Here is a 17,353-nt window from a genome sequence, read left to right as displayed (position 1 = left end):
AGTGCCCCCGGTGGATCGCAAAGGCACCCAAGGACGCGCCTACTGTCCACAATACAAAGCTCGTGCGTGAGCGAGCGTGAGCGGAGAGAAAGAGAAGAAAGAGATGAGGGGTTGGGCGATACTGCAAATTCTGGTTATCGGCCCCATACCAAGTGTAGACCGTACCAGAATTGTCGATACCGACACCGAATTTGACAATATTTAAAATAATTGAAATTAATTCATTAAAATGTTAAATAATTATAAAATAATGAAATCATTCATTTAAAATGTAATATAATGTGACAATGTCAACAAAATAGTATTATTGATTTTTATTTACATACATTGTTAAAAATAATTTAAAAACTAAAGCAAAAACTTGAAGCTGAAGCTCTGATTCAAATCCTTGCACTGATTCCCTGATTTTTTTATTGATATAACGATGTGAGGTTACATTGCACAGCGGGTAAACTGCGCTTAACTGGTACGTCCCCATAAAAAACGTCTGTTTTTGACACACGGCTCGCTCCTCCCCCCTCCAAAACGTGCTGCTAGCCTGACGCTGACGTTCTCGTCCGATTTCCTGTCAATGTAAGATGATCGAGGAGATCGATGAATCGGAGTCACGGTGCAGAAGTTATAATATATGAGTTTCGCTTTTGTCTCACAGCGTCTGTGGTGCGTTCACGGCCCGGACAACAAAGCGTGAAACGTCAACGCTAGACAAAAAAGCATTTTTTATATTTTATCTGAGTATTTTCAGAGAAAAATAAATGAATATAATAAATAATATAATAAGTAATGATAATAACAGTTTATATTTTATCTGAGTATTTTCAGAGAAAAATAAATATAATAAATAAATATTTACAATGTAATATATAAATAATATAAAAAATAATAATACAACTACTAATTTTAAAAAAAAATTACCAAAAATCTGCAAATTTGCGTGGCCATCGTGACGTGATGACGCGGGGATCCGCAGTGTGTCACTATAACAACATCAACAATGTAACACGTCGTAAAGCGAAGCTAAACAGACGCCAGCTGAAAAATAACGATCTCGCCGCGCTAGTATCGGTCCGGTTGGTATCGACACTGTCGATATTCGAATCGATCCGCCGATCCCCGACTAGGTACAGCATTAAAGAGGCGGGGAGGGACGCGTGGTCGCTGTTAGGACACTACAAGGGGAGCAGCTGGAAGGAGAAGTGATGGATTGCTGATGGCTTTCTCTCATCTCCATCACGTGCTGCCTCCTCTGCTGCCTACTGGACATCTCCACGCGACGCGCCTCTCCTCCCGCCACAGGATTTTACGCGCCGTAGTGAGAAGGAAGACAGATGATGGTGCGTGCAATGTGGAGTGCCTTGTTAGAGCACTGATGTGCTTGTGATGCCGGGGCTGCAGCGAGCACAGATGACTTGAACTGCAGCTACACCACTTGTTCCCTCCCGAGATCCTTCTTGCAAACCATGGCTGACCAGGTAAGGCAACACCTCTTGTTTTTTGTTGTTGCTGCTCTTACATGCACCCAGTGCGTGCGCGCCGCACAATGCTCAACCGTCTGGGATCACATTTCGTGTCGTTTGAATTCTAAACTCGAAATCATTGCGCACACAATGAGCTTCAGTCCCATAACTTCACGTGTGTCTGCCTAGATTCACTGTATTGCATTTTGTTGGTGGTGTTGTGTCTGGCAGAGCCACCGCAGCTCGTGTAACAACGGAAGCATAAAAAACATTGGCAGTAGAATTAAATTTGCATTGTGCACTGTTGTTTGCCCTAGTTTCGCTCTGTCCTGCCGAGAGAAGCAGATTAACCCCTGCCAACTGGCTCAGCCTGTGGTCAGAGTTGCCTCCATCTGCATGCATGGACTCCCCTGAGCCCGCTGACAATGGACGCCATGTTTAATTGATTAGCCCTTTCAATTAACCTAAATGAGCTACCTTAGTAAGCCTGTTTGTGTGTAAAAAAGGTCTCAGTACCAATAATTGCAATGCTATACTGTACTGCAGCTGTAGTGTAATACTATATTGTACTGTACTATGCAACAGTAAATGAATTAACTGGAATCCAGAGTCACATGACGCACCACTAGTATACCACTACTACTACTACTACTACTACTACTACTACTACTACTACTACTACTGCTATACATACTGTTTACTGTACAGAGGATCCCTGCATTCAGCATTTTTTTCTCCAAAAATAGGCCGTTTTTTTCTGCGTCTCATTCACCACAAGTCGTTAAAAATGTATAAATATGCGGTAATGCAGATAAAATGTACAGCGTACACCACGACTTAAAAAAAGCCCACAATTTGTCCATGTTTACGTCTTTATGCTTCAGCGATTGACTCGTTCAATACCAAAGACAAATTTATACGCTTTTATTAACCCGAACGCCCGATCCCAACAACGTATTTATATGTCTTTTACGGGGGGTTTTTTTGTGGACGGAAAATCACACATGACAGGAGGGAGGAAGTGAGAGAGTGTAGTGTGCGTACGCGTTGTAGGGAAATTTTTACGCATGCACACGCGCGCACACGTGTGCACACACACAAAGTTCAGTTCCAAATGTGAAAATTGTAAACAGTTCTTGGTGTTATATTTGTAAATAAATTGTTATTTTGATGTCAAACAACCCCTTCTTTGGTGTTGTTTGTGTTGGTATAGTTGTTTGGATATTTAAGCTGTCACAAAAACAAAAAAATATTTGTGTCAAAGTGAAAGTTATGCTTGAAATGTATCTTTTCACAAAAAGCTGCTTTTTCCTGAAAAAACGATATTTTCCTGAAACTTACCTATGTTCTACCTCTGATCACGAAAGAACGGAAAAAGGCAGAAACAAACTTTTTTTTCTGATGCAAGACGGGAGTCTGATCTTTGTTTCGGTAGGTTTCATGTTCATATAGCCGTACAACACGATGTTCTGGGTGCCTTGAAAGAGCGGTCAAAATCGCCTAAAATGGGCGGTACAGAAGGGCTTGTCTTTTGGCAAATGGCTGGGATTGAAAGAGTTCATGTTGTTTCCTTAACCGTTGAGATTTCGCACTTTGTTCGGCGGAACGCACCGTAGTTGTGTGCAGTGACCGGCTGAAGTGTGACATGGATTCCATCTGCTCATGGGTCATCTTATCTTACGTTACCATTCTTCTTCCTCACCCTATTCCGTCCCGTGTCCCAATGACTAATACTAGTATAGTAAACTAGTAAACTATAGTAAACTAGTATAGCTCACTGAGCTTTCATAGGGGATACAGGAGCTGCAAGTGCATCTGGGCTTTGTCATATTATTGAAAAACTGCATTCTTTGCTCTTTTTCCCCCCATTTTTCCTTAATTGAGCAAATATTTAAACTTTCTTCATAAACAATCTTTGTCAAGTTTACTCTTAAAATAATTTGACTTTATTCCCATAATATCAGAACTTTTTCCCCAACCTCATTTTCTAAAAACGACGTGATAGTTTTGTTTTTTCTCCTTTTATTAAGACATTAATATATATATTTATTTCTCGTTAAAATCTGCCTTTTTTCTCTGAAAGTTTTGACTTCATTCTCGTAAAATTAGCTTTGTTTTTTTCCAACCATTTCAACTTTCTTCCTGTGAATATTCTTCTGGTAATTTTGACTTTATTCTCATAACATTATAACTTTTTCCCCAACCTAATTTTCCAACATATTAGGACGTTATTCTCATAAAAATTTTTTCGTTATATTACTGTAAAACCTTTTTCTTTTAATGTTTTGACTTTATTCTTGTAAAATTGCTGCTGACATTTTCATTTCTACTGTTGTTTTGTATTTGTTTTAAATTTCTTGTTAAATGATATTTTTAGAATGTGCCGCGGGCCAATAAAAAACAGCCACGGGCCGCGCTTTGGGACACCCCTGAGCTCGGCTATGCAATACGGTACATGGCACCAGAATAGCTTCACTTCTTTACACCAGATGTGATTATGCTGCATTTTGTGTGTTTTAAAAATGCTAAAACCACTTAAATCACATGATTATTGCAAAACATTTCGTCATAAAAACTGTAATTCTATTTGAATGCAATACGATGAAACGCTTGTGCAGTACATTTACACACTGTAGAGCTCACTTTGCTTACTCTGGAAGAAAGGTGGTTCTTCTAAATCGCATTTTCATTCTCTTTAATGAAGTGTCGCCAGACTGCTTGGCTTCGCCCTCGGCAGAAGCGGGGCCACAGATACTCCGGGGGGTGTAGGGGGCTCTGCAATAGAAAGATTGATTGTTGCGTTAATATTGATGAGCGTCTCCTCCGCCTGACCTGCTACTGCATCAGCAAACATCCTCTTTAGACGTTCAGCAGGTGCTGACCCAGTTGGGAAAACCCTTAGGAAATCAGCGTAACACGCAGAGCTCTCTCTTAAAAGCAGCAACGCCCCTTTTAAAACTTCTTTTTCTCAATTTCATTCCAGTACAGTATGTTTCTCACCACGGCGCCACCCCTCCGACGAGGAAGCACGCCCCTTCCTGTCAAACACCAGCTGCGGAGGGAAGAGGCCGTATCGGAGGACTGCGATTGGATCCCAGGTTTGGAGGAACCTGCCACATTGCCTATCAGTGACACAGCTGTGCCTCGGGATGAATCCTTCAGCCAAACCTCAGCAGCCCAGTCGACCTACCACAGCCACGGAGGGACGCTGAGGATCGTGCTGCTGGGACAGAACGGCGTGGGCAAGTCGTCGCTGGCCTTATCGCTGGCCGGCCAGTCGGACAGATCCCTCTCTATAGACTCTGAGACTCAAGCATGCGGTAATTGCTCATACATGTGCTTGTCGGTACCTTTGTTTTTGAAATGGGAGGTCTGCCATCGTTCAACACAATTACAGTTCAGTCACCAAGAGAATCAGTGAGGTAAAAATTGGATTTTTAATCCAGAATATTCTATAGTTCAGATAACAGAGTCCCCTGTAGGGTTGCAACCACACTGTTAGGCTCTTAGTCCATTAATCGGAAACTTGGTGTTTCGATTAATCGTGTAATTAATCGTGTAATCCAGACCAGGGGTGTCCAAACAAGGGCCACTTAGCGTACAGCTATGTATGCTAAGATCTTATATATATTTCAGGAAACAAACAGCATCTGGGCTTTGTGATGTAAGTGAAAAAGCCTATTATTAGTATCAACTTCACTCTTTGCTCTTTTTTTCCCCCCATTTTTACTATTTATTTATTTATTTATTTTAATTTGCCAAATAGTTCAACTTTTGTAAATTTTCTTTTCGTAATATTTTGACTTTATTCCCACAATATAACTCTTTTCCCAACCTAATTTTCCAAAAATTACAACTTTATTTTGTTTAGTTTCTCACACTATTACGACGTGACATATTTCTAACATATTTTTTCTTTAATATTTCATCTCTGCGCCACTAAAGTGACAGTGTTTTTCCTCATAATATTACGCTTATTCTCGTAAAATTCCAACTTTTTTCTTGTAATATTTGGACTTTATTCTAAGATAATTATAGCTGGGGGTTTTTCCCATTTTTGGTGTTTTTTTTGTTTGTTGCCGTTTGTCTATTTCAACTTTCTTCTCGTAGTTATGACTTTATTCCCATAACACAGTATTTTGACTTTATTCTTGTAACATTATAACTTTTTCCGCAACCTAATTTTTCAAAAATAACATCTTTGTTGTTTTGTTCGTCTCTCATAATAATAGGACTTTTTTTAAAAAGCTAACGGCTTTTTTCTTTAACATTTCGGCTTTATGCTTCTAAAATGACGTTTTTCCTACAAATACGACATTATGCTCGTAAAATTCTGACTTTTATTATTAGAGTACAACCTTTGTTTCTTAATATTTTGACTTTATTCTTGTCAAATTAGTACTGATTTTTTTCATTTTTGCTCAAGTTTTCTTGTTAAATTACATCTTCACAGTGGGCCGTGGGCTAATAAAAACGCAGCAGCAGGCCGCATATGGCCCCTGGGCCGCACTTTGAACATCCCTGCTGCAGACGGACCACAAACATTTAGTGGTTTGGTTTGCAAGACACACAAAAATATGTGCGAATAGCTTGTTTTGCCCAAAACACAAATATAACAGGTATGCTTTCATGGATGACTAAGGGAATATTCACATTGGAGAGGCTGAAATCAGGATATTTCCATTTTCCATTTTTAAATCAACAAACGACTAATCGAATACCAAAATAGTTGTTGGTTAACTCATTCAATCCCAGCCATTTTTCAAAAGACAACCCCTTCAGGAACCCCTTTTTTAGTCATCAGCAGTAGAACATAGGTAAGTTTCAGGAAAATATCAGTTCCTGACTTCCGTCAATTTACTAGATGAACTAGAGCAAGGCAAACATTCAAATTTTACTTTATTGAAAAACAAGATGATTTTTATCAGGGCTCACTGTCTCTGCTGGTTTGCCCCGCAACCGGCAAGCTAGCCAATTAACCAACTACCATATAGACCCTCTTGGGGAAAACAGCGCAAAAGTAAGGTGTCAAACTCTTACTTTCGTTTCTATTCTGATGTATGTGCTGAACCCCCCCCCCCCCCCCCCACCTCCTCCCGTCTACTGTGACCTCAGTTAGTCAATAGAACTGCCTGTCAAAGTTAATACCCGGTCCTCAACCACCCATTCATTAAATTGTTCCATCATTGTCACCAAGTGACATCTACCCTTTGCACAGTGCTCAGAATCACAGCGTTGGACGTTATCGCCGTGCACCACATGGGCCCTTTATGCTAGAGAAATGGACAGAAATGACAAGCTCGTCCGAGGCGTGTGCACAGTTCATTGATTTACATCTCATTCTGCAGGGGGTGCTGGAGTATGCATGCGTTACCAGAAGAAACACATGCTTAATTAGCACTTTCAGATCATTTGGTGCAACACCATATCAGCTTCGTGAGTGGATTACCACTTGATGTCAATGAAGTCGCGGCCTCACCAAGTAATTACCAGTAGACGACATCTCTGGTTAACACCAGGAGTTGGTCCCCAAAATAGATGTGTCACGCATCCAAGGGTTTTTCAGTCTTTCTAATGGTTTTGACATGAATGTGTCATCTTCCCAGGTATTGTAGGTACTGTAGCTGTTACTTCAATGCATTTATTAGGGCCCAAACACAAACGACCCAGCTGGTGCTGAGGCCCTATAATCGCTCGTTTGGGGTACTAAACATGCACGAAAACTCACAAAAATTTGCAGATGCTTAGGACCGGAGAAAAATGTTATATTTCGGTGATCCGGGACGTGGATCTCCAAAACTCACTCGTGACCGGGGCACGTTTGCCCCTGTAACCTGCCACCACTTTCACGGATTGACATGAAATCTGGTGGAGAATATCTGTTGTGATGGTATGAACCAAAAAAGTCATTGTAGCCCATGTTCTAAAACACACAGGAAGCCCACCATTTGGGTTAGAACCGGTTGCAGACCAGGGCTCATATTCTGACGAACCTAGCCTACAGACTTTGACCAAATGATCCAAAATCGGAACCATGGATACTCGGAGTGTAGCATAGCTCGAAGGCTTTAGTTAATATAATTATTATTGTAAAGAAACTATATATATATATATATATATATATATATATATACACATATACACTTCTCATCCAAATTTTGAGACCAGTTGAAAAATTGCAAGAATTTACATTTTGCACTGTTGGATCTTAAGGAGGTTTTAAGTAGAGCTTCAAAATGCGAAAATATATGCTGTTCATCAGCTGATCAAACGTTTAAGATTATAGCTAAAAAAAAATCCTGAAATCCCCCGAAAATAGAAATAAAGTGTTCAAAAAAGGAGTGAGTAATGAGTAGCTGTGCCATTCTTGTTAATTATCTCAAAAATGCGTTTGATGCCAGTGTTTCCAGGAGGCTGGTGGGAATGTTGCTCCGGGTGGTGAAGATGGCTTCACGGAGGGCATCCACTGTCTGGAACTCATGTCCATTTTGGAAAACTTCCGTTGCCATCCATCCCCAAATGTTCTCCATTGGATTCATATGAGAGGAACATGCAGGATGGTCTAAAAGAGAGCTTATTCCTCTGGAAGAAGTCCTTTGTGAAGTGCAGCATTGAAAAAGCCAGTCATTACCACACAGACGAGGGCCTTCAGTCATGAGGGATGCCCCCTGCAGCATCTCCACATAGCCGGGTGCCGTTTGACGCCCCTGCACAACTCGAAGCCCCATTGTTCCATTGAAGGATGTGCCGTGTGGAAAACCTCTCAGGTGAGGTTTCCTTGTCATGCCAGTAACATTGGACGCCATCAGGATCGTCAAGGTTACATTTTTTTCTTCCACCTTTCAACGTCCCATGTTTGGTGCTCTCCTGCAAATTCCAAACGGGCAATTTTATGGCGTTGAAGGAGACGAGGCCTTTGAAGACATTTTTTCTTCTTAGAATCCTTCTCTGGCAGGTGGTGTCTGATGGTTATTGGACTGCGTCATTGATGGGATCCTCCAGCTCAGGGCTGGTGACATTTTTTGGGTCTACCCCTTGACTTTTTTGTTCCATAACCCTCAGGATGTTTAAAGAGGTTTGGAATGACTGTCTTACTGCGTCCAACCTCAATCATTCCCACCGCGTTCAAAGAGAGAAAGCTTTTTTGCCTTTGCCATCAAGAGATCATGACAGTGTGAATATGACAGAAAATGACATCCAGTCCACATTTGTGCCAAGATGTTGGCTTTTAAAGTCTGTGCTCTTAAACTTGTGATCAGCTGATGAACAGCCTGTTTCACTTTAATGCTTCTAAACTGCTTACTCAAAAATGTTTTTGTCTCACTCCCTTTTCTTCTTTTTCCATTTTGAAGCTCTACTTAGAACCTCCTTAAGATCCAACAGTCCAAATGTAAATTCTTGCTATTTTTCAACAGTTCTTAAGATTTTGATCAGGAGTGTATCCTGTATGTATATTTCAGATTGTAAAAAATGAAACAAAAATAGGTTAGGCTAAGAAACCCGCAAATTCTTCAGGCATTTTAGTCAGCTGCAACATATTTCAATTGTGCGGCGTACGGAGTCTTTTAAGAATTAGATTGACATTTTCTCAAATGTTACAGCAGAGCCTGAAAAGAATTTTTCCCACAGCCGATGAGACAGTTGACATTTCACTTAGTCCAAATGCTGTTATCCTGCTCTTTATGTTTTTGTTTTGCTGCATACTATTTTCCATGGCATATCACGCTCCCAGTATTTACCGGCATTGTTTTGCTTGCAGGTGAAGGCTATGAGTGCACAGTCACAGTTGATGACGAGGACAGCAAAGTCATCATTTTTGACAATTGGAAACAGGTCAGTAACAAGCTTCCTGCTTCACAGTCCAGTAGTTCTACCTGGAATACTTAGTCAGTGCCTTTTGGCTGTACTCTCCAAAGTCATTCTTTAAACCTCTGATTTCACTGTCAGTGTTTTTCTTTAAATAAAGGTGAGAGTGTGTATTAATTAGAAATACGTACAGTAACTGGGGTGACCCACAATAGTTAAGAGACATTCACCAAGGGGCTGTGCCTTGGTGGGGTGGGATTGCATTTATCACGTCGGGGTCACCATTGTTGGGATGTGTGAAGTCAAAAATGGGTTAAATGAACATTTTGCTCAGCGCTTAACAAGACAACAACCAAACATGAACTCCGACTCCATTGGCCCAATGCTCACCCCGAACCAGAACTGCTACTCTCCACCTGGAACCGGAAGTCGTTCCCCCCCCAGCAGTAAAACATGAAATAGTAAGACAGATACAGGAATATGCAAAAATACATACAACTTCCATAAAACTTTGCACATGGACTGTACATTACAGGTAGTGGGGTTACGTGCAAGTTCCATTCCCAGACGTGATGCAAGTCGATGTTATACCTAAAATTATATAAACACTGTACACAGGAAGGATTTATTGGGAGGAGGAAGTCACAACAATGAGACCACAACGCTGCTCATGGTGTTATCACTGTCTATTTCATAGGAGCAAATGTGTTCACATGTTCAAAGATACCATCTTTGTCTTTCATGATGGTCGGCAGCTTGGACCGGGGCATACAACCAATGTTGATTTCCCCGCTGAGCGTCCTACAATGTCTAATTTGACTTTCACTTTCATTTTCATGCGCTGCCACCAGGCGACTCTGTCTCACTGCCTTGGGAGTCATACTGGACGTTAAGCTGAAATACTAAACTAAAAGTGATGCTGTCCCACTATTTGAGTGGAGATCTGCTTCCTAAATAAATCCATCCATCTACTTCTCCTTATCCGAGGTCGGGTCGCAGTGGGAGCAGCTTAAGCAGGCTAGCCCAGACTTCCCTCTCCCCAGCTACTATGTCCAGCTCCGCCCAGCGGATCCCGAGGTGTTCCCAGTTGAGAGACATAGTCTCTCCAGCGTGCCCTGGGTCTTCCCAAAGGCCTCCTATCAGTCGGCTGTGCCCTGAACACATCCCCAGGGAGGCGTCTGGGAGGCATCCTGACCAGGTGCCACCTCATCTGGCTCCTCTCATGCGGAGGAGCAGCGGCGCTACTCCGAATCTCTCCCGAATGACAGTGCTTGTCACCTTATGTCTAAGGGACAGCCCAGCTACCCTATGGAGAAAAATAATTTTGGCTGCTTCTAGCTGCGATCTTCTCCTTTCGGTCACTACCCAAAGCTCATGACCATAGGTCAGGTAGGAACGTAGATTAACCGGTAAGTCTTCACCAAGGTGGGCCAATACAGTCCAACCCCTGAATTAATTCCCATGAATTACAAGGAGGGTGTATCGGTCCAGATGCCCACCCTCCTAGGCTTCTGGGTCTCCCCCCTTAAGGTTAAATTATTCATGTTCCAATTTAGGAATCCACTGAAAGCACTCAGGCTTTGCCTTTGATCATCACATTCTTCTCTCCTAATTCTTTTGACTTTCTGTCATTTGCATCTCCATCCATTGGCCTTTTTCTGTTGGTAAATGTCTCTGTTAATTACATTTGTTATTCTGTGCGTGTAAATACAAGGCAAGGGTATTAAGGCTGAAGCAACAGACGCAGGCCAGCATGACGCTTGGAAAAACTCCAGAGCCGCCATCAGTTGGGGGAGGCCTGGACGGCGTCCTAAATAATCCACCAATGCGCGCTCATTTTGGATTCTTTTTGCATCAACAGCATGTAACACATGTGTAATCCCAAATCGCACAGTGACGTACGCAGACAGATGCTGCACAGCTGCATGACAAATGACTCCTCCCGGTCCCGAGTGGCAGGGTTGTGTAGACCTGTCGCGAGCTACATGTGTGCTAACCTACACTTATTAAGTCACCATAGCAACAGTACTGGCGTGACTCAAGCACGCATAACATAATGCTTAACATCCAGATCTTGGCTGTGGGGCTTTACTGTCGCAGGCCAGTGTGAGCAGCACCTTTTCTTGCCATGCAAACTGCCATCAGAGATGATAAGCTGTTACATTCACACCCCGTGATTGTTCCTTCAAGTGCTTTCTTGCCTCGTGCTATTTGGCACATTGCAACAGGCATGATTACAGCCTGCACAGTAGTCGAGTAACGCACCTAAATACTTAACGAAACCCGCGAGTGCCTACACACAGCGTAGACATGAATGGAGGTCAGCCAGACGCTCGGGTGTTTGGAGTGTTGCTGACGTCACGCAGGGCTGCAACGGTTTAAATAAGTCATCCGCGATCCGAAAATAGAAACACCGAGCGCCTGGCCTTGACCCAGCCAGCCAGTGATGTCCTCTGCATGTAGATTAAGTTGACTTATGTGATGTAGTTATTTAACAACAACAACGTGGGTTATTTAAAGATCCCTGAGAGAGATTGAGGTCACCACAGGCCAGACGGTGTCCTCTCTGAATTTGCGTTTGTAATTTAGCAGTAATTTCAGTGTCATCTTTTCGATGTTTTGTAACTTTTTATTCAAGGCAGGCAATAAGTGCAGTCTGTCAAATATAGGCCAGGCATGTTTATATGCAAACTAAGAGCGAGGAAGATTTGTTTCCACCCAGAGGACAAGACTGCTTGTTGTGTTGACGCGAATTAGTCAGAATTTGGAGGACGTTAATTGCTGCTTGAGTACATTTTTGTCGCTTGGGGGGAAACTAAACATTGCTCCACCACCCAGGGCATGGAATTTTGCATGGAATTCTGTCTTTGGGCATTATTTCCACTTTCCCGTTTTGCTATTCTTGGTAGACTTTGTTCTGCATGGTTTAGTTTCCTGTTTATTGGCCTAATCCCCAGAAGCTATTAAACCTCATCAGGTTGTTTTAGTCTCCTTAGGGAGGTTGAACGCCCTGAACATCAAGATATGGAAAGCGAGACTTGGAATTGCAGCGAAGGATTTATTTAGGGCAGGGGTGTCCAAAGTTGAAAGCATGCCATTTTGCCACTTTGCTATTTTGTAAAGCAACACTTGTACAAGTAGATATGCTAAGACGTGATATACTGTATATTTCACATACATCAAGCCAATTATCAGGATCAACTTCTTTGCTTATTCTTCCAAGTATTTCTCAAATAATCTTTGTAAATGTTTTTTTTGTGTAATGTTGTGACTTTATTCTCATAATATTTTAACTCTTTGCGTCATGACGTTTTCTGTGCGTCGAGACGTTGTCTGTGCGGGTTTCTTTGGGGGGGTTTTCACGTCGCGCATGTAAACGGGTTATTCCGAATGTTTCAGAAACCATAATATTGACTGCATGTAAACACAGTCACTGATTCAAAGGTACACTACTGATGATGTGTCCCAAAATGTACATCCTTCCCATGGATGAAGATAAAGTTCCCACGCTACTCTCAACATCCACGCCCCATGTGATGACCATCTGTTGGCACTAAGCACAGTCTCCATCAAGTCCTGTGTATTTACCAACTTGTATTGCAGGTTAACTGAGAAATGTTGTGGAGTAACTTCAGGCGCACACATTCCGCTAATAATGCTTTTAAAAGACAAAAGCAAAAAATGATGCTGAAAGCATAATGCCTTGCAAGTTAAGCCCAGTTAGGTTGAACCCCCACAGCTCAAAGATTCAGAGTTTTTTGGGTTTTTTTACTTCATTTTCTATCAAATGTTTTATTGCATCCTGTTGGAAAATCCACTTTGATCCTCCCACCACAATGAGGTCAACGGTCAACCACAATATCTGCAAGGATTTCCTAATACTGCAGCTGGATGTAGGAGCCATGTCATATTCAAGAATTTGGGTCACGCACTCAACCCTCTGACATGACTTCTATACAAGGTGTAGTCATTTAATGACTCCTTAGCCTGGTGGACGGTGTTTGAGGTGTCGGGCTAGGTGTATTCAGCAAGATGGTGCACATCAGTGCTTATTTTTCCCTGAGAATCCAGACTCATTGGGTACACTTGTGGGATCTAATACAGTAAGGTGAGATTTAAGAGCTCATATGCGTGCACACTACTATTGTGCTTGTAGTTTACAGTGGTAGTTACAGTAGCACTGCATTTCCCTCGTGATGCTGTGTAGTTAAAGAGTCCTGGAGCAACCTAGCTCTCGCTGTTCAGCCGCATTTCCGGAAGTGACGCCATCGGAGTGCTGTCACTCAGGTAAACGAACTTAGCGGTGTATGAGACAGAGGATGTTTACTGTGATTATAGCCGAGATTTGAGCCATGTCAATAGGTTTCAAGCCAAGATTTAAGCGATGTGTCAATAGCTTTCGAGGAGAAAAGGAGGGAGAAACATTTGGAGATGTACTAGAAAACCAGAACAACATGGACTTAAGCCTGAAGAAGATTGGTCACCTTCAAAACGCAAAATGGTAAGTGTAAATTACTCTGGAGTTGCTTAGCCCTTCAAGTATTGTTTTAAATCGGCCTCGCCATCGCAGCTGCTGCCGCCGCCCTCCCTCGGTGAACATACATATTGCTGTGAAAAGATGTTTACGTAACATATATAATGCTTTACAGCCTTGTCGCTATCATGGAATAGCGTTTAGAAGACATTAAGTAAACAAGACATGACTTGCTCTGTTCCGTGGCTTTCTTCTCGTCTTTTTTGCCTGTGTACTGGCGGAATAGCATCCTTTTTCAAAATGCGTTTATACCATACTTTCAAGTCAAAACTGCTTCTTGTAAAGGTGTTCATTCGAAGCAGTCATCAGTGAAATGATCACTGCAAAGAACAGAACTCGAGGCGGGCGTCCATCTGTCTCTTGCTCTGTGTACTTGCTTCATCCATTGTTGCCTTAAACCTTCCTCTTCTGGAAAAGAAAACAAACTTACAGTATCACTCGGATACTGTGAACATCCAGCAGCAACACAACATTTTGGCATGACTACTATTTTGATGAAAAATATACTGAACCAAGTTGACCATCTACCTGGAGAAGCGTATGTGTACTCTGCTTTAGCTAAGAGGTGTCACCCCGATGACATCACTTCTGGAAATGAGACTGAACTTCATGGCGGCATCATCTATAAATGATTTTTGAGAATTTACCGTTCGCTTTCCAAAATGGTACCACGTAGAACATAATTGCAAACAATATATAACATATTTAAGCAAAATTTATGAATCATGTCATGGCCCCATTAAACACTAAATACAGTGATCCTGCATATTCCTGATTCAGCAATTTTATTTGTGAGAAATCCCGCCTTTATGTGCTTTTAATCTCCATCATTTATTGCGAGAAAACCCAGCAGATGTACCCTAAACTGGTAATAATTTACAAATATGTGGTAATAAATGATATTGTGTCAGTAACACAATGTACCTGCACCACAGAGAGTATGCAGGTATCGAAATAAACGCTTACACACTAATATACATGTCAACTAATACTAATACAGCCGTGCCTTGGGTAACGTCATGAATCCGTTCCAGAAGGTCCGACTCAAACCAAAACGGACTCTAACCAAAGACATCTGGTGTTCAGAGTTGATTTTCACCTTGTCGCGGGTAACGGACACAACAGTAGCGCATGTTTTTGTTATTATTGTGGATTATTGTGCCTGTGGTCAGATAATTCAAACCTGCAATAAAAGCCTGTCGTTCTGGCTATCAAGTCTGGTGCTTGTGTGTCTCACCGAACGTTACAGTAACATTACTGACACCTGGTGACTGGTGTAGAATACTATGGCAACATCTTTGAATGTGTCTTTTAAATGCCTTATATTACTTCATTTAGCCATTTTTATGCTTAGGCAAAAAAAATACATAGCATTTGGTTAAATATGCATATTTTGGGACTAATAATAGGCTGTATTCAACCACGAAACAGAATGATTTATTCATTAATATGTTTTTAAAGTGAAACGGCAATACCCGAAACGCAAAGTGATGAGGAAGAACTGTATATTAGTGTGTCAGCGTGTGTTTCGATACTGGCATAGTCCGTGTGGTGCAGTTACGTCATGTGTTCCACGTGTGTTACTTTTTTGTTGCGCCGTGAGCGAGAGGAGGCTCAAGCAACATTATTATCTTTGCAAATTGGTTCAACTTCTTGCCTTTGAATCAGTTCGATTGTGCAGGGGTGCCCGATGTTTGAGGTCGGGCAGTGGTTGCAGATACTGTACGTCCAATGTGTGTGTACGGGGTTGGCTAGTGGACCAGATGGCCTGGAGTACTATGTTCCCTAAGGGGAGTGTTTCCGCAGGAGTAAACAAAGCAGAGAAAAAGAACAAGATATTAACTCTGCATTCCGTCCGTGCTAAGCTTTGTCATCCTATTATGGGATCTTAACTGGGCCAGCGGAGCAGGAACCTCCTTTGTGTCCCCTGCTGGCCGCTGGCCGTCTACTTCTCATCTCGCTTCTTGATATCATTCATCCTTGCATTTTTATTGATCTAACTGCTCTTTCTTTCAATGCTGACAGCCACGTGTATGTTTTCTTTGCTGTTTGATGAAGTGAAGTGGTGGCCAAGCACAGCATCAGAGTATCATGTGTGCACAGCAGGTGGAGATGCATTTGACCTTTTGTCTCCCTAAAAGCCGTAAGCTGATTTTCTCGTTGTGGCACAAATGACTTGGGAGTGAGTAGATGGCAACAGTTGGGTATCTGTGTTCCAGATCTTTTGGTAGAGGGTGGGGGGTTGTGTAATGTACACAAACATGTTTATACAGATGAATAATGGTTAGGGGTAGTGGAGAAGTTGCAGTGTGTTATGCAACTGATGATTCGTGATGCTTGTGCTCCAGCCAAATTTTTTGCGTGACTGTGTTGGGTTGTGGGTGCTGGTGATTTGGGTGCGGATGACTTTATTGTTAGCAAGAAGAGAAGAAAAACCTGTTTTGTCAATGTGCACAAGAAAACAGAGCGAAATCCCCCACATTTGACACATCCTCTTTGAAGCAGAGCGCCAAGTGCAGCTTATAAAAAAAGTAAAAGTTCAACTCCGGTTTATTGGCTGACTTTTTTTCTCAATGACATCTTGGCTATATGATCTGAAAAAAGAACCATAAACGCACCTAAATTTTGTCAAAAACATATTTTACGTACTTTTTGATGAGACAACTTCTTTAAGGAGACTTTGGATGGTAGAGTACCTGAGTGGAGCTCATAGGTGGCACATAGGTGGCACATAGGTGGGCTCCAAGTGAGACAGCACTTGGCGAACCCGATGTCTTCCACCACTGACAAAGGCTGCTCATCTCGTCCGATGAATTTGAATATTTTTCGGGTCGTTTGCTTAGCCTTCTGACTGTCACGCACATACGGGCGAGTGTTGTCCCAGCATTCTGGCTGCGTTATCGGTCGTTTGACTGATGATCACACCGTGAGCCTCCAAAACTCACCATCCGTCAACTGTTCTTCAGATGCTGTATTGAATTAAAGATTTTTAACGTTCTAGTCCCGCGAGATTGTGGCATGTGCTGGCAGGTAAGTTCCACACGGTAGACCTGTTTGTTTTTGTTTTGGCACGCCTGTGCAGTGTGAAGGAAAGTGGGACGTTAGGGCAAGACACTACACTGCACGCAGGGATCACTCAAGGCTGCAGGCTGCAATAGTACGAGCCACGGGGGATCATCTTTTGTCATCTATTTTTCACGGAAATCGTCCAATACTGATTGGTGGCCGATCGATCGATCGGAGCATCCCTAGCTATTAGCATACTAACATATGTAATCAGAGGTAATAAGGCATGGACAGGTATTTCTGAATTCCAAGTGAATTGTGCTTATTAATGCACCATTGAGGCCTTTTCTGTTTGTGCATGGGGGAGTAGTTAATGACAGATGGCCTGCTCTTTGTGAACAGAGAGAAGCTGCTTAATTAAGAGAAAAAAATAAGGGAGAGGGAGTTGGCACTGTCCTGACTTACTGTGCCTACGTGGTTGCTTTTACTTGGTCTCTTGTGAAGCGCTGCATCACACTCTCAGCCGATTCACTCTTTGCGTTTGCACGCC

The 17,353-nt window shown here is 42.2% G+C and overlaps 1 protein-coding gene across 1 annotated transcript in view; it reads left to right on the top strand.

Annotated features, from left to right (window-relative positions):
* Positions 1-1,111: 1,111 nt before the first annotated feature.
* rem2 (RAS (RAD and GEM)-like GTP binding 2) overlaps positions 1,112-17,353 on the top strand; it is a 34,191-nt gene continuing 17,949 nt past the window's right edge. Inside the window, exons 1-3 of the mRNA XM_054767202.1 lie at positions 1,112-1,472; positions 4,441-4,777; positions 9,217-9,290. Coding sequence (XP_054623177.1) covers positions 1,461-1,472; positions 4,441-4,777; positions 9,217-9,290 — 423 coding nt within the window. The 5' untranslated portion in view covers positions 1,112-1,460. The remainder of the gene's footprint in view (positions 1,473-4,440; positions 4,778-9,216; positions 9,291-17,353) is intronic.

The sequence above is a fragment of the Dunckerocampus dactyliophorus genome, chromosome 2, assembly GCF_027744805.1.
Source record: "Dunckerocampus dactyliophorus isolate RoL2022-P2 chromosome 2, RoL_Ddac_1.1, whole genome shotgun sequence".
In the NCBI taxonomy this organism is placed as follows: Eukaryota; Metazoa; Chordata; class Actinopteri; order Syngnathiformes; family Syngnathidae; genus Dunckerocampus; species Dunckerocampus dactyliophorus.
The sequence above is the reverse complement of the archived record's forward strand: the minus strand, read 5'-3'. Positions and strand labels throughout refer to the sequence as shown.